General features: G+C 46.6%; 1 protein-coding gene across 1 annotated transcript; it reads right to left on the bottom strand.

Moving 5' to 3' along the window:
- Window positions 1-58: 58 nt before the first annotated feature.
- Window positions 59-24,347, bottom strand: LOC104402405 (BCL-6 corepressor-like; the record flags this gene model as incomplete). Its single annotated transcript, XM_010010277.1, has 8 exons — window positions 59-1,190; window positions 2,364-2,514; window positions 2,725-2,802; window positions 4,004-4,149; window positions 11,119-11,285; window positions 16,745-17,014; window positions 17,350-17,678; window positions 23,994-24,347. Coding segments are annotated over 8 exons (1,790 nt in total), but the record flags the coding sequence as incomplete, so codon positions are not given.
- Window positions 24,348-24,576: the final 229 nt, after the last annotated feature.

Raw genomic sequence — 24,576 nt, 5'->3', positions numbered from 1 at the left:
TAATGAATCGGAGCTTGTTTCGCACCCAGGCACGGAATTAATGGGAGTCAGTTTAGCCTCTTCATTTCTCAACAGTTTTATTGCCTTTAAGAAAATTTTTGTAAAATATAAATACAAAGGCAGGAGATTTACTTACAAAGTTAAAACACAGATCTCAAACATAAACACACAATTCAGAAAATTTAGTTTATGTACAGTTTCAAGCAACTTCAACATATGTTAGTTTTTCAATATTTTACAAGGTACAGAAAAAATAGTTCAAAGTCTTCTTTAAATAAAGAGCATAAAATGTTTAAACATATATAAACAATCCGGTTTGATGTGTGAAAACTAAATTTCACAGCTTTTAAATTAGGATATAAAAGTTCTTACAATTAGTTGATGCGTATGGATATGGTTTAATTTATATTACAAACTATTGAATTATATTCAATAGTGGCTTACCTGGCCAAAGCAGGTAATTCTGTAAACAAAAAAACAAAACTCATACCACCAAGTGCCTTACCGAATTTTACCTCCCAAACGAGCCACACGACTTTGATCACATCACCTAGAAAAAGTCTGTTCTGTGTAATCAGTGCTTTGTATGAAACAAAGTCAATGTGTGGGTGTGTTCTTTAAAAAAAAGGAAAAAAATGTGTTTCGAGTAATAACAAACTTATCCCAAAGCCTGTGTGCATTTTAAAGAAACATTATATAACAATTTTGTAAAAACTGATTGAAGTTAAAAAAAAATTCTTCCAAAATCCATCCAACTGGAATTCAGATCTCTTATATAAAGGAAAGATATTTTCATATTTAATAGTGTCCTTTCTTTACAGAAACAATTGCATCTGAACACATATACATAAAGAAGTAACTGTATAGAGCACTGTACATTAAATGGCCTGATGGTTCACCAGAGGATGTCGAAGGGAGGGTCCTCGTGTGGATGCAACCAGTGAAGCGAGGAGCCGAGCAAAGTCTTGAGCTCGCTTGTAAACTCAACCAAGTCCAACAGCTCTTTGCTCTCTGGGTTAAAAGCTTCAAGGTCCGTAGCGCAAGAGAACAATTGGCTGAGAGAAGTCTGTTTGTAAAACTCTGCCTCTGTGATGGTGACGACTTCCAGATTGGGGAAGTTGCAGCGGAAGATGCGAGATGACATTTTTAGCCTCTTCACCACGTCCGAGAGCAAAAGCCAGTTTCGTGGTCTGTGGAGGTGAAGGAGAAAGAGGCTCCAGTAACTGACATTAAGTCACAGGCTTGTTGACTCTTCACCATACCGCTCTGTGACAAGCCCACCCCAACCACACCTGCACAAGAAACCTCCCTGAAATCAAGACCATTGTCCAGAGGGGTGCAGGCGTGTACTTACTCATAGTACCGCTGCCCACAGCTGTGGGGCAGGAGGAGGACCAGGCATGAAGGGCACTGAAGCCTATAAAACCAGGGCTTGTGAGTATGCACGTGGGTCAGCAGCCATCCTAAAGGCTGCTCATATGGTTAAAGGTTCACCCGGCTGAGCCTGACACTCATTTAGCAAGTGAGATGGCTTATACTTGTAACCAGAAATTTCAGCACCTCTGACTTGCAGAGATGCCAATACTAGTTACAAGTCAACAGAGGGCTGGTTTTCTCAGATTAAGAATATATTTCTTTTAATTCAATCATTGTACTTGTCCATTTCAGAGAATTGAAGTTATATCCATCACCCAAATAATAAAAACATGCTAAAACCCACACTCCTCCATGATTAATATCTGAAACTATTTTTCCCACAGCTGTCATCAAAATTGGTGCAAATGACAAACGGTAGCTGTTTACAAAGCTAATTTAGATCTTGAATACAATAGATAATAAAACTTCCAGGTCTTTGCTTATTATTAAATATCACAGCATCTTCTGTAAGATGTGTATTTGTTTGATCTAATTCAGATCTTTAAACCAGTTTTGATGCGAAGTCTAGAATAGCAGTAATGGTGTTCTTTCATTATCCACAAAGTGTGTCCACTCAGCTAAACAGAAAAGCCCATTAAATAAAATTAAGAACACCTTATGAACACAATATCCAAATTTAAGTGCTAGAAGCACTTGTATTCTGGGATGCTACACCAAGATGCCTGCCTGGGATGAGGGAAGGAATTTGTGTTCAAACGTCACTCATCCCATTCAGGAGTTTGACACTCAAAACACAGCTCTGACAAGTTAGCCTTTCCCCCCTTCCCCTCCTATTAGCCTGTTTCTAAAAAAGCATGGCAGTTAGAGTATTGCTCTCTCATTTACGTTACATAAATGCAAAACCTGTTCCCCACGGACACAAACTGCCGCCATCCCGAGCAGATTGTCTCGTCTATTTTTACCCCAAAACCTGTATTTGTTCTTACCCCTGAGAGAGACACACTTGAATGTTGTAACACGGCAAGGGAGGCTCATCTGAAAATTCAAATTCAAACACATCGCTAAAACCATCTTCATCTTCATCACCTGGGCCGGGAGGATTTGCCAAGATGTCAAAGCCAGATTCATCTTTTGGATCTAAACAAAATTGAATAAAGGTGCCAAGTCAGCATTGAAGAGACTGTTGCACGTCTTTGCTTTTTCTTCCAATAACGTGATCTGTAAATAAAATCAGTTTGCTTCCTTCCTAGCTTCCTCCACCATAAAAACAAAACAGCCCCCACCCCCACATGCCACATGTTTTGAAAGTCTCCACATACAAAGAAATAAAGGGTAACATTTGCTCACCGCACACAGAGCTGCCATAGAAATCCCAGTACAAACCAGGGTCATCAACGCTTCGACCTTGCAGGTCAGTTAAATACTCTGGAGAGGAAAAAACAACAACAAAAACATAGTGATGAGAACAAAAAGCTGGCAAGTTTAGCAGACCATGTGTCATACAGTCTCACTATGCATCCTCCATACCCTCCATCAAAGAAACCCACACCATATATCCTGACACACATGCTACAAACAACAGCACACACACTGTTCTCACAAATAGTCCTGGAATTTGCTTTTCTCCTGTATCCTTTCTCCCAGAACATCACATAACAGCCCACCACATCAAATGATCACTCACAGTATAACAGGGACAGACCCAACCTCAAGCTTCAGAAACCAAGAGTGGCATTTTATTTTTGTGACACATAGGATGTATCACACTTTTTAGCCTGCACAGTTATTCTGGACACCATCTTGGGGCTGAAACAGTGGCCCCAAAGAAACAGGTGGGAAACGTTTTTCCACACATTTATGTCCAGAAGATGTCATTCTTTTTGGCAGACATAATTTTGGAGATTTGCTAGTTGAGTCGATGAAATGATACTGGGACTCAAGATGCTAAGAAGTCCAAGATCCTGGACTTTATTGGAGTCCTGATACACCTGTGCACTTTCTACACGGCACCATTTAAACAGGTAAGTGAGTAAGTACTTAAACTCATTGACTGTGAACACTGCAAATACTTTCAGAAGTGAGTTATTAGGGAATGCAAGTGTCTTTATCCAAGACTAACAGGAAAAAAAAACCTAAAACCATCTTAGAACATGGACATGTTTAAAGACAAGAGCCTTTAATACAGTTTCACAGCATTCTGGATGTAAAATGAGGCAGAACTTGCAAAAAGACAAGTGCTAGAAGGATAAAAAGTAAGACCATGGGAATACACAATTATGTTTAACAAACCCCTATTTGATTTGGCAAGTTTCTTATTTTCATTTCAAGCAGAAAACTGAAGGCACTGAAGCAGCCCGCTGACCGCCTGCCTACCTATCAAATCTGATAGTGGCATAATCCTTACGACTTACTAAGAGTTTCAATTAGAAGGAGCCCCCATGCATGGCTATGCCTCCCACCTGCAGCCACTGGGTTTATGCAGGCAGAGACGGAGCTACTGCAGTCTACCCTAACTAATGCTCCTTGGAGTGGAGCCATCCCCACCAGGCAGCAGGGACTTTGAGGGGCCAGGGAACATCCCCCACTTGCCACGACCAGCAAAGCCCCACGCATCATGGCCACAAACCTGTGAGGAAGGTCTCCATGAGCTTACTGTGGGTCATTTTCACGATGGTCCTCCCAGAATAGGTCGCAAGTGTTGGATCAGCACCATAAGACAGTAACAAGCGGACAATCTCCAAGTGATCGTTTTCGACCGCGTCATGGATTGGTCTAGGGGGAAATGAGAAAGATCATAGCGTTAAGTTTTGACTCAACAGTATTACTCAAACGTGCTTGACAAGAAACTTCTGTCTTCAGATCAAAGTTATTTATTGCAAATAACACTATTAATACAGCTGCCAATTATCTTATTGTTGGTTTCACTTGCACATCATCCCCTCCCCTCTTGTCTTTTCACAGTCAGACTGCTCAGGGCAGATATTTCTTTTAAGTCTATTCATTGCTCTACATATTTTGAGGGCCAGCAAAATAATTACACCATTGTAACAGAAAACAGGAGTTTGCGTGAAGCCTCACAAACATCATTTTGGTGCAAGTCACTCAACTGTTCCAAACCTCTGACAATTTAACAGCGTGTTGTGGAGTAACAGCTAATTCAGCCTGCCTCTGGGCAAGCACAGAAATCAGTTACCCAAAGCTCCTAAATTATGTACACAGAAATAAGTTATGAAAATTTGCTAGGAATTAAACTTCCATGCTATATTCTCTTTAAACAGTACTTGTGAATAGATTTGCAGCACAATTCAGCCCTTCTACTCAGAGAATAGAAAAACATGTTATTTTAAGTTTAGTCCACCCAGACATTAATGCATTTTACATGGCATAAGCAATCTATAAGGCTCAGACATAGATTTTGTGAGCCTACAGAAGGATTATTCATTAATACACATGCTTGCAATTCCAGGTTTAGAATTCCTTATCGCTAATTATAAACTGCATTAACTTTTGCCTTTAAAATTGATTATACAGAACGGGGAGTTGTCTGGAAACAGGACATATTACCCTTCAGACTAATGAAGATGTGTTAAAATCCCATCTTTTCCTTAAGACAGCAATGAGCAGGGAACTGAAAAGGGAGTCAAATGCATGGCCAGTAATCATGGCAGTTCAGCTCAACCTTACACTCCTCCTCCTTGATGCTGTCAACACCACTGCCCCACAACAAGGCTTTCAAGCTCTCAGACATATGTATCAAAAGGCAAGGGAAGAAAGGACTTTAACTAGGATCACATACTGCCTTCCTGGAAAGCTTTCAGAATGATGTTACAAGGAGAAGTCATCGGGAAGCACAGAGAAGCAAATCCCTCGGCTCCATCTACAAAACCACACTTGGCTATCTACCAGGACCCAAACTCCCTCCTGCAAAGAGGCCGTGTTCCACCACTTCTTCTACCACAGGTGGTGTGCCCCCTCTATTGTCACCACAGACTGACATGCCAGTGACCTCAGGGCAGAGGAAGGGCAGATCAAACCAGTAAGAAGAGGAAGGCACACCACTGTTGTCCCCTCTGTTACACAGTGCTGCTGGTAGGAGGCAGACTCTGATCCACCTCAAAAGGGAGCATGTTCCAAGTGTGTTTACTCCAGGTACTTTCTAGTAGGCTGTGACTGAGAGTGATTAACATCTGTCACACATGAAGCACTCTTGCTTGCCCCTGTCTTGCTTGAAAGCTGTATGCAGTTTTGGTTTTGACATATGTACACCATATACTGACATGAGGAAGAGCACTTGGAGAGTTTGCGGCTCATTCCCTATGGAGAGGTGGCTTATCCCAAGCTGCCTGCCTCCTGCACACCCCAGGGCACCAACACAGCTAACAACAGGGTCATCCTTAAGCTGCTGAGCTTAGTCCTCAATCCAGCTTGTGCCACCCTCAGACCACTGGCACCAGAGACTGCAGCACATGCATGCCTTCAAAGCCCAACATGATGCTCTTTGGAAAGTCACTTTAAAATTCTAACACTAAAGAGGTCCATGAGGATCACCTGCAAAGTGTCAGGATACCCCTTCTCCATTTCTCAGGGTAGTCTCTAACATTACACTCATACTATGTGATGCTCTTGAGACAGACGGTGCTAGAGAAGCCAGAATCCCTGGGGTACCCCACAAGCCTCACTCTCCCACCTCCTCCTACTGACTCAGTGCTTCCACTCAGGGACAACTGCAGCACCATGTGCCTACACAGCACCCAGCACATCCAGGGTCTGGCCAGTGCTAAACATCCCAGGCGATATAACACAAGAGGTAACAAATAATAGAGGTGCTGACACGGAGGCTCAAGAAGTATCAGGTGTTTCTGGCTGTCAGCAAGCATCTGAGGCCTGAGCTGTCAGGTCACGACACGCCGAGCATCTACAGAGGGAAAGGTCAGCCTTGCTGCAAACCCTCCTGTCCCCCACTGGGCTTGAAGCATCCCTGGCTGACACTCTGGCAACAGGCACTGGGAACAGATGAGAGTTATGGCTGCCACCAAATGCTGGGGACGTTTTTTCTCCCCCACTCCCTCACTTTAGTGGAGTCTTTAATTCTGAACTGGTTTCCATTTTATTTTAGAACTAGGATTTTCTGGTTTGGGGGAGGGTGGGGGGTGGAGAGCATTGTGGATTTATTGGTTTGTGGGTTTTCTTGTTTGGCTTTTTCTTAAACTGACTTACCTAAGTGGCTTTTGAAGCAGTAATGAATTCAAGATGATCCCGTAACTTATTAAAAACAGCATCTAAATCACCGCCCAGTGTTTCAATCGATTTAATGACACCCGAATGAGTTTATTAAAGGGCACCTGGGCATTCCCCAGGAAGGAAAAATTACAGCACATGGGCTTATAACTCCAGGATGGGACCCCCTCTCTCTTCCCATAGGTCACCCAACCCAGCACGGTGGTGCAGACAGGAACAGACAGCAGAACTGGCAGCAAAGCAGGCAGCAGGGCAGGCAGACCCATCTTTGTTGCCTGCCGGAGCACAGGGACGCTGCCCCAAGCACGAGAGGGAACTTCACAGATGCAAGGGGAAGGAAAGGCTCAGTAAAGCTGTGCGGAAGGAGGAAGAACAATAAATAGAAGGAAATGAAGGAAGGAAAGAAAACACTGGCAGGGAGAGGGGGTGAAAGGGAGATTCCCCATAGATAAGGCAAGGGAAAAAAAGGCAGTAACAGAGCGTTGACAGACTCTTTTACTGGCTAGCACAGCTTCTTGGCAAGCTCAAGAGCAGGACCATGCAAAGGCACAGCTACTTGTTTGCTTCTCCCACCAGGACCAGCAGAGGAGGGAGTATTTTTCAGTCTAGGCAGAGTTTAACCATCCTCTTTGTAGGATGCAAAAGTGACTACTGGAGACAGCAACATTTTCAGATGTGTAAAAAAAGATCCCTGGGAGTCCTCTCCTGGGCTGCTTTGCCCATATCATCTTTTCCACCCTGAGCATCATGGAAATAAACACTCTCTAATGGTACAGTTAATGGTGGTACATCTCATTTCTAAAACAAACCCTTCAAAAGGCCCCAGAAGGATCTGAGGACATTTGAGAGCTACAATATCCTACAGGAGACACTCATCTCAACCCTCTCTTGTGTACTGTCGAATTCTTTCTACTATTTTTACCACTACTAGTGTCAGGAAAACATTTCACTGGGGATTTATCCTTCCACCACCAAAATTATAAACTATTTAGACCAGTCAGGGTTTGCTCTCAGCCTTTCAGGCACCACCAGAATTTTCCGCGCTGCAATAAGAGTCTTCTAACTCGCCAACCAATACCGTATCTTGGCATCTTATTTTTACTTCTATCTATCCTGTTATGCAACTCTGCCCCACGAAAAGAGGCAAAGGCACAAGTTGCAGGAGGGCAGCTACGCAGGAAGCCTCTTCTTTAACGCAATTAGCTGCTGGAGGGTATGGCTCTGCCAAGACCAGCTGAAAGGACACAGGAAGAGAGCCATCTTGGCATGGTTCTCCCAGGGAAAAAATAAAAAAGGCTGAGCTCATCAGCCGCCAGCGAGAAGGATAAAGCAGAACTGGCTGCCGAGAGCCAGTCTAGCGAGGGAACTCTGAAGCAACAGAGGCCTCGCTAACAGGGAAGAGGTGCCTGTAGTTTTGGCACACAGCTTTGTTTTTAAAGTGATGCTGGTTCAGCTGCGGAGGTAAGAGAAGAACAACAAGGAGATAAGGGCAAATACACCGGCAACCATCCTTGCTAATGTCAGGCACTGGCCGGTGTCGAGCTACTTGCACTTCCTGGGGTCCTGTCAGGGAAGGAAAGCGCTCACCTCTTAAGCACGGTCTATTATTATTTATAGGTAAGACGATTAAGAGTCCTTAGTGACTGTGGCACCTCTGAGGCAGCTCTTAAAGATCTTGCCCGGTTCTACAATAATCTTTGATTAGCCACTAATTCAGCAGCAAAGTGCATGTGTATTCAGGGTCTGCAGGCGCCGCATTTGGAAAGCCACTATCAGCACGGAGTTTAAGGGGGAAAGCACAGAAGACCACAGTATTTAGCCCAGCCAGATGTGCTGTGAATCGGGCAGACAGAGGGACACCCTCCACAGCAGGCAGCAGTAGGTGTGCAGGCAGAGCCAAGGCTGAGAGCGAAGGGAAGGACTGCACCATACTTACACCCCCAGACCCCGTCACCTCCTTGCCCTGCCACTACAGTCTGGCGCTTCCTTTGTTTTTGGCTTCACTGAGATTTCTGATAGTATTAGGAACCAGAGGCTGAAAGCCTACCTTTTCTACTGAACTCAGACATTCTGGCTGCATAGGCGCACAAAAGACAACACCGAAGCAAGAGGCTCAGGTCTTTGCTTTACTTTCATGCATGCAAAAGCACCACATCGATCAGAGCACCTCCAGCACTTCAGACAGGACTGAAAGGAGACGCGTGGACTTTGCAAAACTTCACTACATCCTTCACGACCAGATGGACATTTTGCTCAGAATGAAGCCACATCCTCACTTGTCACAACTTTGCAGAGAGTATCCTCCAAAAAGTTAACCACAGAGGCGGCAGGCAGTGAGTAACACAGACTGAAGCTTCAGGCAGCCTGGATCCAAGTGACACCCCCCAGGCTGCCATGCCAATAAACCCAGCGTGTGCGGTTACATCACAGCTCATGCAGTTCCAGCACTCCTCTATGCACACTGACCTTAACTGAACAGAACGAAACACATCCACTGCCACTGTCCGGAGACATGAGAGCTTCCAGGATGACCCAAAATATCTTTGGCTAGTGGGCTTGTGAGAGTGGGAGAGGCAGCAATAAGGCATGTTCTGTGTAGTTAAAAAAGCAGGGAAGGGGGAGAATTCTTTGATGGTGGGGTTGCTTGGGGTTTTTTGGTTTTAAGATCTTACTATCTTTCCAAAGGGTGAACATGTTGAGGAATTTGAATTTTAAAAGCAACACAGTTGAGGAAGACTGACACTTTTTTCCACCTAAAAGTTAAAGGAGAAAAACTTACTAAGGCTTCATGACAGAAACTGGATTTGTCTTATGAGTGTCACGATTTACTCTATGGAGAAAGAGAAGTCTGGCCCTACCTAAAAGGAGAGGAAAAAAAGTTCCTTACAGAAGCTTCTGCTCTCTGTCCTGCCTAACTCGGGGCAGCTAGACCATCCTTCATCTGTGTATTAGATGTGTTTTGGATTCACACTGCCTGCTGGGCAGCTTTTCAAACAAAAACTAAGTCTGCCATCAGAAAAGACAGGGAACTGCAAGACGAGTTATGACATTATCGTCTATGATCAGATCATTATTACGTTAATTTCCAAAATGCATTTTCCCCAAAACAACTTTTCAGGGTATACAAGCCAAGTTTCTTTCTCGAAAATCAGCTCCATCTGTGAATTGAAATCAAAGGTGGACTCTGAACTGGTGGGTAATTAAAACTGGTCCAAAACTTCCTCGGGTTAATTTTCTATACAGGTTATTCCAGCAAGTGAGGCAAAAATAAATTGGGATTCTTTTTATGGCAACTCACTGCTGCTGCATAGGTCACATATTAAAACTGGATACAGCAGAAAATGCGGGGCTGTTTTTCAGCCTAGAGAGCTGAGACTTCTTACAAAGAAGTGGGAAATGGAGAAGGAATCAGACAAGCCAGCCAGAGTTCGCATGTTTATCCAGAAATGTCTCTTTTGGGCTGTGATGGGCCGGTAACGACTGACCATCATGAACCTCTAATGGACCATCCTAACAGGCCCACTTGGGACTTTTGTTTTCCTGGCTCCTCCCTTCCCGAGTTAATAAATAAAGAGCTTAAAAACAAAAGAGGCAGACTCTTAGTTACGCGGATTTTCCCTCCCTGGCTATTTGGACAGTGATAGCGCATTTAAGATAACAAGCTGCAGGAGCAGGAGCTTCTTAGAATACAAAGGGATCTGTCCCCAAAATGCCTAGAATGGATAATATTCTGCATATGCTGAAGACAAATAACCCCAAGGTCAGCCCCGCAGAGGTAGTTAAAGAGGTGCTTTAGGAGATGCACTAGATGTTCAAAAACGGTGCAGGAGCAGCATTTCGCAGAGCAAAAAGGAAAAGCTCCCTATGCTGTGAGCACATAAGCATAGGGATAGTCAGTGTTTAGTGAAAACTAAGCACTCCTGATATTCTGTGAAGGAAATGAAAAAGGGCTAATTCAGGATAAAAAAGGAAAAAAAAATCAAAAATATCTAATGAGCAGATAGACAGTTTAACAGTTCAGCAAAACAACTTTTTTATATAGCACATATAGGACTCGCACACCCAATTGCCACAAAAGCCTCAAGTGCTCTTCAAAGTAACCTCACTAACAAGGCAAAGCCCGCTCTTTTGGCACAACTCAAAGGACCTGGAGCGCATACGTAAGAGCAGGGCTGCAGCTCAAGTATCACTCCTTCCTGCTCTACAGCTGGCAATTTCACAAAAAGGCACAACTTACTTATTAAAATTCCCCGAAGAAAACATTACACTGAAGCCGAGTCACAACAAACGCGTACCCCCACCTCTCTACTAACCAAAGAGCGCATCCTGCCCCAAGACCAGCAGCAGAGAGGACACTGTGCAGGGGGGTACTGTGGCAGGATTACCTGCTTTGGGGGTTTCATGCAGGATGGGGAGGTGGGACAAGGGGAATTTAAAGGAGAGGCATAAATAGAGAGGGAAGGGGAGCTTCCTCCCAGCATCGTGGTCGGTGGTGCTGCTAACCTGGTTCCATCCTGAGCGCTGCAGTTGACGTCAGCCCCGTACTCAAGGAGATGCCGCACGATGCTCAGCCAGCCTTTGGCACAGGCCTCATGCAGGGCACAGTAACCCGCGTTGTCACGATGATTCACATCACACACCTTGTTTTCCAAACAATACAGAACCACTTCCTGGAAATAGGAGGGAAAACAGATGCATCGAGTTATTTCTTGATGTTGAGATGCACAGATTTCTCTTCTTGAAGGAACAGGGGGTAGAAAGGACAGAACACCAAATCCCTATGATGCCTAAATTACCCTCTTTGAGAAGGGTCAATCAAAAGGAAAACAAGAGGTGGAGCCGTTGTGTTTATTCAGGAGGCACAGCAGAGACCACTTGGTCAAAGCAGCACCGAGGGCTCTGTGTCCCACAGGGACCTTCCCATAGCCCCCAATGTCAGGAATCGTTGCAGCGGGGGAACAAATTTTGCAGACAAAACTCACAGTGTTTTGCTTCTCAAAACTTCCACACATAAAGCCAGCAAGGTTTTTACTCTTACATCTGCATTTTTTAGTAGAAAATTCTGCAAGCACAACAGCAGCACAGCCGACGTCATTTTGATTTTAAAAAGAAAAAGTGCATGACCCGAAACAAAACACATTTAAGACACACAAAGGACAGTTTGGTATCGGCAAACAAAAAAAAAACCCAGCTCTATCAAGATCAGGGAAATCCCATTTTCACCCACCGTGGTTTTCTGCATGCAGAACTAAAGCCAGGCGCCAGGTTCCAATAACGAGCCCAGCGCCGTGGGAAGCCATGTGAATTTAACACAATTCATCTTGCAGTCAAATGTACCATGGTTGAGAGCCTAAGCCAGAGTCAGCTCTGTGCTGCCGTGCGGCCTTGAAACAATGACTGCTCCATCACTCAACCAAAAATTTAGGACGGTGAGAGTCTTCCTCAATTTGTGTCAGACGCAAAAGAAAAGACCACCGCATTTCTAAGTGATACTGTATGTATGAAATAGCCCCCGTGTTCCCAGATTAGTGGCAAGCCATTAATTTTGCATTTGCTCCTCTCGAAGGCTGAGCGACATCCTCGCAAAGCCAGACATGGCATGGAGAGGGTGAGTGTTTGCTTTGCCAAAAAGAGAGAATAAAACAATCATCGTCTGCAATGCATTTATTATTCTTCCCGTTTCAAAATCTACTGGAAAGCCCGCAATAATCTGTGCTCTGGGTATACCTGACTCGAGAGCCGGTATCCAGGATACAGCACGAAACTGCTCTTTTAGCAGGCCCTCACTTACCAGGCTAAAGCTAATGAGCTGCCCGTCCCAGGCACCAGAGTATCCCCCTCACCGGCCACCGGGACCGAGCAGTCCACTACTTACACCTGATGCACCCACCGGCTCTTAATGTTCCTGGCTAATCAGCCCAAAGGCCAAAAACTGGTCCAGAACGGATGCTGTTTACTCTGCACTCGCTCAAGCCCATAAGAAAAGGCTGTGCAAAATTATACCCCGGAGGTATGAATTTTCCTTCAACACCAGACCACCCCACCAGGCAAATTAGCAGATGGATATAGGTAGCAGAAGCAACTGCCATATTCGGCTCCGCTCTTAACATGCATTTACCATTTAAAATAGATGCTGCAACTCAAAATAAAAGACCTTTCATCTATTTTTGTAGAAAGGAAAGGCTCGTCCTAGGGTGGAATACCTACTACTGGACGAAAAAGGCTAATTTTGTCGGGCAGTGCTGTGTTAAGAGGCTGTAAGAAGAATGTCATTAACCACAAAATGTAACCATAAAGACCATAAAACTCTACATTGTTAATTAATTAAATGCCTCATTAACTTTTTTTTTTTAGCATGATTTATTCAATTTACGAAAAAAAATTAGCCATCCCTGCCGAATACAGGAACACGTGGTGCCACAAACACACTTTTGGTTTCGTTACAGAAAGGCTGTGAAAGTGGCACAAGGCAATTTAATGTCTGTTCAGGTGCTCTATTTAAACCAGCAATCTGAAAATCAGTTGCAGTTAATCCAGACAGTCAAGCTCACGCATCTCGAGCCAAGACATGTGCCACCACTGCTTCCGCTGCCTGCACTTTGTTAGCGAAATTGCAAACAACAACATTAAAAGGTGCACGCAAATATGCACAGTCCATCCTCATATACAAAGAGGTGCCCTCCGCTTCAGTCTCTTCCCCCACATGCCCTCAGCAGCTCCTGCCCCTTTTCCAAGGGAAGGGGGTCAGCATCCCCCTGCTCATCCCCCATGCCCTGGGCACATATGCTGCCACCAAGAGGCACTTTCCCCTCCCACCCAACCTCAAAACATGGCTCTTGTGTGAGGCACTGCAAGCCCCAAATCCCAGAAATGATGCTCGTACCCAGGCAGGGTGCAGGAGCCCTCAGGGAGCTGTGCAAGAGCATGAGCTCCTGCAACAGTGCCACCAGGGAACCAGGCCAAGACCCTCATGTGAGGCATCTCCAGGGCAAACCCTCTCCCCCTGTCTTTGTAGGTGTTTAAACCCTCTGGAAACAATCACCATCTTTCCCCTACCTGTCACACACTACACATTCCTCTAATTTCACTGCCTTCCCAGGCAGGATTTAATCCCAGATTCACCAGAGAACTTTCCAAGTCCAGACACACACCAAAAAGCAACACGCCGCACAAATACAGCCAGTGTTTCCTCTCCTGTCAAATTCATTACACAAGCCTTTTGTAATTTTTTTCCCAAAAAGACTCTACGCTCCCTGTAATTCCCCCTTCATAAAAAATAAATTACAGTTTTAAGACTACTATTATCTGAACTAATTTCTTTCAAATGGGGAAAACAGAATGGATTTGAAAGTGCCCATACTCTGGGATGGGTTGCTAACTCTCTGATGAAGCAAGGTCCAGCACAGAAGCGTAGCGAAGAAAATGCAAAGCTTCCCACCAGCTTCGGCTGGTTCTGCTCAGGGTTCTGCTCAGACCATATGGACTTCCAGAGCTGAAGATCATTTGCCGCACCACCTTTAAGTAGCCTTGTTGGCCACAGCTCTGCAATTTATCTGACCAGACACAAGCCACATTTGTCCTTCAACATTTCGCTCTCATGTCAGCTTTTACAAGCAAAATCGTAACCACTTGTGTCCTCCTTTGTGCAACTAGCCACGGCACATCTGTACTGTGAGACTCAAGAGTGGGGCAGAGGCACCTGAGCTAGCAGCATTTGGACTCCCTGTGGGTTCCAGAGTAATACATGCAGCTCACCAGCACCTCTGCATGTCAAAGGTGCCAGTGCTGCCTCTGGGTTTGGGGTGGGATCTTTGCACAGCCGCAAGGCATCCCTGCTGCAAAGGCAGGCAGGCAGGCTGCTGAGGGCAGGCACGAGCTCACCCGGTCTCAGGGCAGAGCTGTTAGTGCTGCTATGCCCTTCCCCTGCCGCTAACAGGGCTCAGCAGTGCCCTGCGGTGCCAGTCACTTCCAGCTCCGAGTCCTGCATCAGCACTCAGCATCCCTTCGCAGGCTGTGGCCCTGGTGATGCAAACTCATCTGCCTCACCTGCCACCAAGCCAGCAACAGCAGCAGCCATGAGAAAACCCCATGTGCCTATGAGCATCCAGTGTTCTACACTTCAGCATCGGCTCCTGACCATCACACTGCAGCCACCAAAAGCTGCTGCCCTGCTGACAGGGATGGCAGAAACAGATGTGTGCAGATGCCACAGGTCACAGACCAGCAAATTACCTCAACCCATTGAGATTTATTTATTTATTTTTAAATAAAAGCATTTGTAACTTCTTGACCGTTCCAATTTTTCTGGAGACAGAGGAAATTCAGCTTTCTACTAACTGCGGTAGACCGGTTGCTAGCAAGAAAACCACCACAGCTACAGTGGTTCCACAGCTGACCAAACTACAACAGCTCACCAGAGGCCTCATGAACTTCCAAACAGGCAGCACAGCCACACACCCCTCTGGACTTTGAAAGACACAGACTGTGTCAGATCCCAGCAGCAGCTCAGGCACATGGACCACGATCTCCCCCTGCCCCACGCTCCAACAACAACAGGACCTGCTGCTGTGTTGTCAACACTGGCCAGACGATCCAGTCAAACAATCAGAATATTTAACCTTACTAAAATTGTGGTGTTCACTTGAACTTTTGGGTGCATTCTGAGTCAGAAAATCAAAACCCCCCATCAGCTGACGATGGGAAGGCATGGCGAGTACATAAGGTTAGGTCAGGGCCCAAGGGTCTCCATCTTGGTGAGCCCAGGCATCCTCAGCGTACTGCAACCAGCCCACTAATGGCCAATGCTGCAGAGAGCTCCCACTATCAGCAAAGCAAACAGGGAGCCCTTGGCCTCTGCTTGAGCAAGACCCTGGCCCATTACTACATTTTGGACCTGCTTGCACTTTGTGACACTCAGCGGAGCGCACCGGGCACAGAAAGCAAAGCACCCAACTGTGCTTATCCCGACATACACTGTGTAGGAAGACAGCTTGGAGCACATGCTACAACTATTCTGACTTTGGATACATAGAAGATTTTATGTCTGTAGGAAATGAAATCATTTAAATTACGGAACAACCACTTCTCCCCTCCTAGCTAGAGCTGAAGTGCTCTGGGTTAGAAGAAGCCTTTGTCTAGGGCAAACAAAACCTTTCCAACAAGCCCTGCCTTCCAGAGCTGGAGGAGGCCTCTCCACACAAAGCTCTCCAGCTGCACAAAGGCCATCTTGAGGTTTCAACAGATCTCCAAGGCTGGGCAGGCCCACCTGGGCCCAGGCTCATGCCATCTTCCAGCACGGGGCTCGAGCCCAGCTCTGAGGTCCAAGCAGCCCTCTCCCTGCCGGGGTGACCCCCGCAGTCACACCAAAGGCAGCAATCGCCCTCTGCAATGAAACACCTCTTCGCTGGATCTGAAGTTGAGCAACAGCGACGCTCATACCTACATGCCCATATTTCCCCAATAAAAGCGTGCTTCAAAACAGCAGAGCTAGGCGATTCATCGGTTTCTGATTTTTGTAGCAACAGGGGGGCCGTTTCATTAGACAACATTGTTCCAGCTACGCCAAGCAGCTCCAGACTCCGAGCATAAAGCATGCAGAGTGCTCCTGCGATGCATCTGATCATGCAAGAGGACACTCCAAGCGCTACATCCTGTGTCACATACCAGATACTCCTTGGAGGAAAGAACAAAAATAAAACCCTTCTCCTAAACTACACGCTCTTCACAAATAACAAAAGCAGAAAAATGTACAGCTCATTAAAGATCACCATAAAGACTACTTAAAAAAAAGGGGTAAAAAGACATTCATTCTGTTTGCAGATGGTTTATATTTAAAGGGAAGCGAGGGTTAGCAATAAAGCTTTACCCTTTGCTCGTTCACACAGGATGCTGCTGGGTCCCCACCAGCTGACCCAGCAGCGGTGGGGATTCATTCCCACAGTGACCAGCCTCCAAACCCCACGTGCCAGGGAAGGGAATGCAGCAGGGGAAGGGAACCCTGCAAATTTCAACAACCAGCCTCGAAGCTGCTGCTTCGCAAAATTCCCATCTATACAACTGGAAATCGGGGTTTAACTTTTGAAACGGAAATAAAAGCCATCAACCCGGCCGGGCGCTGAGGGTCCCTTACCTCGTACCCCAGGCGTGCCGCCCGCTGCAGTAGCGTTTCCCCTGCGTTCTTATTGACAATAAGCCTCCGCGCTTCGGGCGGCATGGGCCGGCTCGGGGTGGTCTCCTGAGGGGGGCTTGCGATCGGCAGCTGCGAGGGCTGTGAGACGGGCAGTAATGAGGGAGTCTGCTGCAGGCGATCGTACAGCTTCTGCTCGTACGACTTGGCTGGCGAGGAGTCACAGTCTGAAGTAGGCTCTGGTCGCTTCCTGACTTTCCTCGTTACCGTGACCTGTCAAAACCATCATTGAGGGGTTTTTAAATCCTTTTTTTTTTTTTTACAATACAGTGATGGGATTTTATTTTGCCAGCAAAGAATTACACTTTTCTATTCATACTTCATTTTTTAAGAAAGACCCTGCTACAGCTTTTAAATGCAAGATGCCTCACTCCCCAATAGTGCCTTTAAGTCGGGTTAAGAAAACCAAAAACAAAACGTGCAAAGCACGCACAGATGAATTTGAATGCAATCCCCGCTACCCTGCATGTATGACAGCGTGCTACTTTTAAGCAGGTTGGCTCTGCCTTCCGAGAGGCTGGTGGACAATTAAGTCTAAATAAAGATACCTTATCTTCAGCATTTTCGATATCTGTGGTGTCATCCCCTGTCAGAGATGACCTCCTTCTCCTCTCCTGCAGTGCCAAGTGTTTTGTTTTACACTGACGTTTCCCTGATGGCTTCTCACACTCGCTGTATTTCTGCAGCAGAGATGCATGTTGGAAATCCTCCTCTTCGTCTGTGTACAGCCCATCTGTCTTCCGGCTTTCTTTAATTTTCTGCTGTTTGGCAGCCAACCTCGAGGCTGGAGTACAGCTTGGCTGAGCCTGCCTTTTGCCGTTTGCATTGGTGGATGAAAGGCTCTTCATGTGCGGAGACACTGGGAATACGGGCAAGCCTAAATGGGAAGGAAAGGCATCACACATCGCATGGTGTGTTAAAAGGAAAACGCATCGCTAGCACTTAACACAAGCTCCTCGACTGCTTAAGAGATCTACCAATTACATTTTCAAATCATTAATATTTTAAGCATTCCACATTCAAATTGTAAATAGCATCCTGCCAGTTAACGTTAACAGTTGTAACGCTCTGATAAAAATCACTAAATGAAACACCCCGTGCCGGGGCACTGCGAAGGCCATGCCATCACAGCCCAGCTGCTACAGGCAGAGCGGAAAGCCGCTGCCTCGCTACGGGAAAAACTCTCCTCCTTACCTGGAACTGCTTTATCTGAAGGGGAACCAACTCCTCCAGCAGCCTGGGCCTGGCTGGGCTTGCCCACCTTTGGCTAGGTGTGGTGGCAGGGCAGACACATGGATGTTGGAGAAGGAGGGGAAGCAAGAGAGGCAGGAAGCATGGGACAGCATGGGAAGAAAGTTGAGCTTAGCCTGAAGATGGCAATAAGATGGGGACCATCTCCTTGGCAGCATTTTTACTCAAGAAACAAGCAAAAAGAAGAAAGGCTACTCAAAGAAACACCCCTACAGAAGCGCTGTGTAAACTCTATCAAGAAGTGTGTGGATTTCCCAGGAAAAGTGATCGGCTGTGTCTTCCCAATGACTCCATACAGAAGTGAGTCTTTCTATGAGACCAGACAGCCCTGGGACATAGAGGAGCTAAAGCGCTGCTGCCCGCGGCATGGCTGGGTTCCTTCCAGGGGTTAGCTCTTACAAGCTGGATGCCACAATCTGGGCCACATGCAAGCATGGTTACTTTCCCCCCTCCCCAGAGTGCAAGCAGGTTTGCAACAAAACAAGGACAGGAAAGTTGACTTTTTATAGTTTGAATTTCCCCTGGGAAGAGAATTGAGGTGATCTCAGAACCAACTCCTCTGCAGAAAAATTAAAGGTTGCTGGAAAGGAAGGGACACTTCAGCCAAACAACACCACACCACTGAGGGAAGGTGTGGAAAAAACCCTGAGCACTTGAAAGAGCCTTCTTCGCTCTCAGAAGTCTCTGAAGTGATGCTACTTTCAGAACAGAAGAGGTGGCAGGAGCAAATAAGGCAGCTCCTCAGAAAGGAGAGATCTTTTTGGAAAGAGACTCAATCCAGAGCCAGTCGATAGAAAGAAAACAAAATCTAGAATCCACTTGGTGGGCAGCTTCACACTTCTGTCTTCCCTTAAATAGATCTGTGAAAGCAACCTGCAGAAGGCTTTCTAGATTAAAAGATGAAAACAGAAATCCCTTGGATCTTTCAATCTACTTTCTAGCAAAAGATGTGGCTTGCCAAGCAGATGTCAGGGAATTTACAAGACACATGATGTGTAGATTGTTCAGCAAAAACCCACTAAGTTTTTTAGGCTTTGCAATCCTGAAGGAAGGTGCCCAGTCGTAGGATGAGCCTATGGATGCAAGGCTGTCTTTCCAACTCTGCAGACAGCATGAAGAAACGAATGTTTAACTCTCCTGTTCCAAAATAACCTCACTGGAGCAGCACGTGAAAAGCCCAATTCCAATACCAAAGTTTTATCGTTATCTACTTAATCACTTACTGAAAGAATTCCCAAGATGTAAAGCAGCAGCGGTGAGGTCTGGTGAGTGAAAAGGGAAGTAAGAAACTGCTGCATGTAGAAAAAGTAGAACAGAAAGAGAAAAACCTCACAGGTCTGGAGAAGGACAGAAACAGCAAAAGGATGGAGGAAAAAAAACACAGGAAGAGAAGCCTATCACAAAAAATGCAGGCTTGCCCATGCAGGGATGCCGAGGCATCAGAAGCAGAAGTTTAATCGCCACAAGAAGTGTGTACTCCAGCCTGCAAGCTCCACACTTTGACCCTCCACAGTGGTGACAGCAGGAACCAGGCTAAGCGTGTGCTGCAGCAAAGAGATGGAGAGTTGCCATGCTATGCCCAGGAGCTTTGGGATCAATAAGGCTCAAGAGGCCAGCGTTATCCAGAAAAAGCCAAGCATCAGCTTGGGAAAACGGACAGAGAAAAGGCAGGTGCTTAATCCTGGAATCCCACCCCATTCCACTATACATATGAAGGGAGAAGAAAAACAAGAGTGAGCAGGAATATCCCCAAATACCCATGTTAAAAACCCAACCTAATCCAAACCCCAGAACACCCAGACCTCTGACTGATGTGGGTTGTGGTGAGCCTGACTCTGAGCAGGACCTGCCTCATTCCCACAGCAGTGGGATGCAGAGAGGTCCATGCGGAAAAGCAGCTGCTGCTGCATCACCTGAATGCTCGCCTGTTCAGCTCCCGCCCTGGCAGCTGCCTCCTCCTGCTTGCCAAGCCAGCAGCCGCCACGCTGCCTGCAACCAGAGGCAGCTCCAAGGGGCAGGCAGCGGCTTTCCCAGTGCGCTACATCCCCTGATTCCTCTCCTAGGGGCTTGTTTCTGCGCTACCCAGGTTTTCTCCTTGTGCTGGGTGAGCAGCTGCAGATTCCATGGAGGCTGTTGGAGAGCTGCCTGCCACACCACTGGCAGCACTGGGAGGTTATTGGTCAGCTAGGACCCCAGCAAAGACCATAGCTCTCACCTCAGCCACAGGTCCAGGCAAGCGGCACGATGCCCTGAAGTCTGACAGACCTGCTGCACCCTGGAGAGCCAGCATGGCCAATGTCACCTTGCAAGTGAGATCATAGAATCACGGAATGTTTTGGGTTGGAAGGGACCTTAGAGATTTTTCCCTAGTTGCACCCCCCCTGCCATGGGCAGGGACACCTTCCACTAGACCAGGTTGCTCAAAACCCCATCTAACCTGGCCTTGAACACTGCCAAGGATGGGATAGCCACAGCTTCTCTGGGCAACCTGTGCCAGCACCTCAGCACCCTCACAGAGAATTTCTTCCTGACATCTAATCTGAATCTATCCCCTGACAGCTTAAAACCATTCCCGCCTTGTCCCATTACTACTTGGCCTTGTAAAAAGTCCTTCTCCAGATTTCTTGTAGGCCTCCTTTAGGTACTGGAAGCTGCCCTAAGGTCTCCCCTGAGCCTTCTCTTCTCCAGGGTGAACAAGCCCAACTTTCAGCCTGTCTCCATAGGAGAGGTGCTCCAGCCCTCTGATCATCTTTGTGGCCTCCTCTGGACTTGCTCAAGCAGGTCCACATCCCTCTTGCGTTGGGGGCCCCAAAGCTGATTGCAGTACTCCCACGTGGGGTCTCAACAGAGTGGAGCAGAGGGGGAGAATCATCTCCCTCGACCTACTAGTCATGCTGTTTGTTATGCAGCCCAGGTTATGGTTCACCTTCTGGGCTGAAAGCACACATGGCAGGGTCACCTTATCACCATGTTCCAGTATTTAAAGGGTAGCCACAAAGAAGATGAAGACTCACTTTTTACAAGGAGCCACATAGAAAAGAGGAGGGGTAATGGGCACTACTTACTCCTTAGGAGACTCCGGTTGGACATTAGAGGAGAATTTTTCCCAATGAGAACTATCAGCCATTGGAATAATCTCCCCAGGGAAGTGGTGGATCCCCCAACATTGGACACTTTTAAGATTGGGCTGGACAGGGTGCTGGGACATCTAGATCATGCTTTGACAAGAAAGGTTGAACCAGATGATCCCTGAGGTTCCTTCCAACCCCGTATTATGTGATTCTATGGCTCTTGTCAACCAACACCCCCAAGTCTTTCTCCTCAGGGCTGCTCTCAATCCATTCTCTGCTCTGAAATTATTTTGGGCAAGCCACATCCCAGCTTTCATGATTCTAATCTGGCAAGTGAGTCTGCAAGGAGGCAACAGCCAAAAGTGTCATTGAGGGAACATTTCCAGAGACCACCACTTGGTCACCCAGCCAGCAGGCAGTGACCAGGGAACAGAAGGGTGGCTGCCCAGTTGTGGCTCGCAACGCAATGCATGACTCGTCCCACCTAAAATCCTGTGTTGAACACAACAGGAGCAACAAGCCCAGAAGCCAGCCCCCTCTTTCTTCCAGGCACAGGCAGCAAATCATCCTGCTGTTGGACTAACGCTTCACTAGCACAGGGGCGGACTTGGATGCCTTGTTACAGCCCACTTCTTGGGGTACAACCAGTTTCCCAGCATCAAAGACTGGCACATTCACATGCAATGCTTGGGCACTGGAAACAGCTGTTCCCAGCCCCAGAGCACAAAAAGCTGCAAGAGACAGGGTATATTCTTGTATTCGTGATATCTGCTTGTTTAAGAGAAGTCTGAGAACTAGTCCTGGGCAAGAAAGACAAGCTGGAAGTTCTCCATCCCCAGGTACCTGTCATGCAGGATGCTCTGTTGCACAATGGGGAAAAATGTCCTCATCCTAATGAACTAAGAAAAAGGAGATCGAAAGGGGATGGAGGAGCACCAGCAAAGTGACCTCAACAATCTCCAGTGCCTCTGCGCCATGAATGGCAAGGCATAATTTAGTCAGGTTTATCGTTTTATAGTGGCTTTCAAACCCAAGAGGTTTTTCATAGCCATGGGGAAACTGAATCTGAATGTCCTTGGGAAGGGTGCAGAAGTGCATAAATCACAAGCCGAGATTTTTTCTTTCCCGAGGTCATGTGTCAGAGAAGCCTGTTGCTGCCACAGGAGGCATCGCAGGGCAAAGCTAGAGCATCCTTAGACAATGTGGCTTCTTGTTAGCAACCCTCATTTAATCTCTACAAGGTGTCTCTTTCTGCAAGTACAAAGGTGATGGGTAGGGGTGTTTGAGCCAATACCACGCTCGCCAAGGCAGCACGTAAAGCAAGGCAGTAAGAGTCAAAAGCTCCTTTTAAAGTAAGTTTTGATCTCCTGCTCCACAAATCCTTTTGGAGAACCTTCCCCATTAACAAGCATCAAAGTTTGGGGATTTCTGCCCTCAGATAACCCTACTGAGGGGAAAAATGGGTGAGAAGCTTTAGGATAGAAGGGAAGTCAATGCATTTGCCTGTGACCGTTTCGGAGATGCTACCCAAGAAAACTCTCACTAGTGCAGGATGACCTGGATTTGGTCCTTTCTATGGTATGGGACAAGAGGATCCACTCCCTCATGCTTCTCTCTTTTGAGGGGATCTCAGCTAAACTACATGTGGAGGATGAATGTCTACCAGTTTGATGAAGCTCTCAAGTCTGTGAAGGGGAAAGGAGACCAAACGTCCAATCCAGAGCTCCCAAAAACAGCCTTTCCTCAAAAGCAGGCAGAGGACTTGGAGGGGATAAGAGGAGGAAAGGAAGAAATGTATTTGCAACCTGAAAAGCTGAAAGAGGAGACAAGGGTTCCCTGGTGTGCACAGAGGATATGGGGATTCACAATGAGGTGCAGGGGACACACAAGGCGTATCAGCTACATGAGCTGCATGTTGCCATTCCCCACCAGTTCTCCGAACAAGCTGCGGCAGTATGTCACAGGGAAGGGGAAAAGCAGCAGAGCAGACAATGTGCCTGGGGGCAGAAGACAGCAGGGACAGGAGAGTGACCTGTCTGTCCAAAGATAAAATCTGGCAGATTGCCTCCATGGGCTCTCCCCTGGGATAGGGAATGAGCAGAAAAGAGGGAGAGGATGCGGAAAAGGAGGAAGCGGAGTGAGAGGGAAAGAAGCAGCTGGAAACAAGTCAAAGAAAGATGTCCTTTGAGAAAGTGACCCCTTAGGAGAGAGCTGCTGGGAAGATCTCTGCCTAGGGGCCAGGGAGTGGGGCCACAGGGGTTTACAGGACATACCCATGGGAACAAGCAAAGCATCCTCTTTGGGAGGATAAGCATTGCTCTCAAGCAATATGCCCTGGGGAAGGCAGGGAAACCGAGCAGTGCTGAGGGTGCTGGAAGCGTTGGGTTCCCGAGATCAAGAGCTGCTAGCTGTGTTTCAGAGGGTCACAGCCCCTCAAATTCTACATCTGGTTAAACACTCTTACACCAACTAGCAGCCTGTTCGCTCCCTCCCTCACCCAGAAGCATGCCCGCGTTGCATGTCCCCCCACCCAGCTCTCCTCTAGAGACACAAACTTCATCTTCATCTTAACACTATCCATGAAAGAGTATTTAAAGCCAAAACACACACACACACACACACATGCACAAACACAGTTACACACACATACACAAACACGTGTTCTGGTCTACCAAATATCAGCTACAATGCAGTACTTAAAAGAGGAGGTGTCAGTCCTTATACAAATGGACATCTACAGAAATATATATATATAACGTTTTAATAAGAATAATAATAAAAAAAGCTCTCGACAATTCCTTAACATCGGTGGCAGCATGCGTCACTGTAAATGCTAAAGCCGGCTGGTTTCCCTAGTAGTCTCTGCATACCTTGTTCATTGTCACTTGTTTTGAGGGACTCTTCAGACCAACTTCTATTGCTTTTGGCCTCTGACCTTTTCTTGGTGTGCCTTTCTTCTGTGAAGTCTTTGACCTTTGCAGTGGCCTCTGGCTGAACAGCCTCAGCTAAATCTTTCCTGCTTTGCCGGCCCAACTTGCCGGACGGGGATCTCTCTGGTGACACCTGCTGCTCCCATAGTTCCCTAAGATGCTGCAGGTGACGCTGCTTTTTGGGATGGAGCCCTGTTAATTCAATGCACACCTTCAGGTTGGTCACCTCATTACAATTGGGCTCTTCTAAGTGGTTAGAGGAATTGTTTGTCATTTCCCTCTCAGGCCAGTCATCTAATGGAAAAATAACTAAAAATTAATCAAAAAGCCCCCTCAACTTAAAACAAAAGCTACATTTCACTTTCGGGGCATATAGTCTCAGCTTTACCACCACACTACGCATTTTAAAGGTTTGCTCATTAAGGGTTACATGCACTACAGTAACTTGCACTGCTGTGGCTACAGTGTCCAAAGACTAGTGCTTTACCCTTATATACCAAGATTTTTATATATATACATATAT

This window comes from Nestor notabilis, unplaced genomic scaffold (genome assembly GCF_000696875.1).
Source record: "Nestor notabilis isolate BGI_N333 unplaced genomic scaffold, ASM69687v1 scaffold6202, whole genome shotgun sequence".
Taxonomy (NCBI): domain Eukaryota; kingdom Metazoa; phylum Chordata; class Aves; order Psittaciformes; family Psittacidae; genus Nestor; species Nestor notabilis.
Note: the sequence above shows the minus strand (reverse complement) of the source record. Positions and strands in the feature narration are given on the sequence as shown.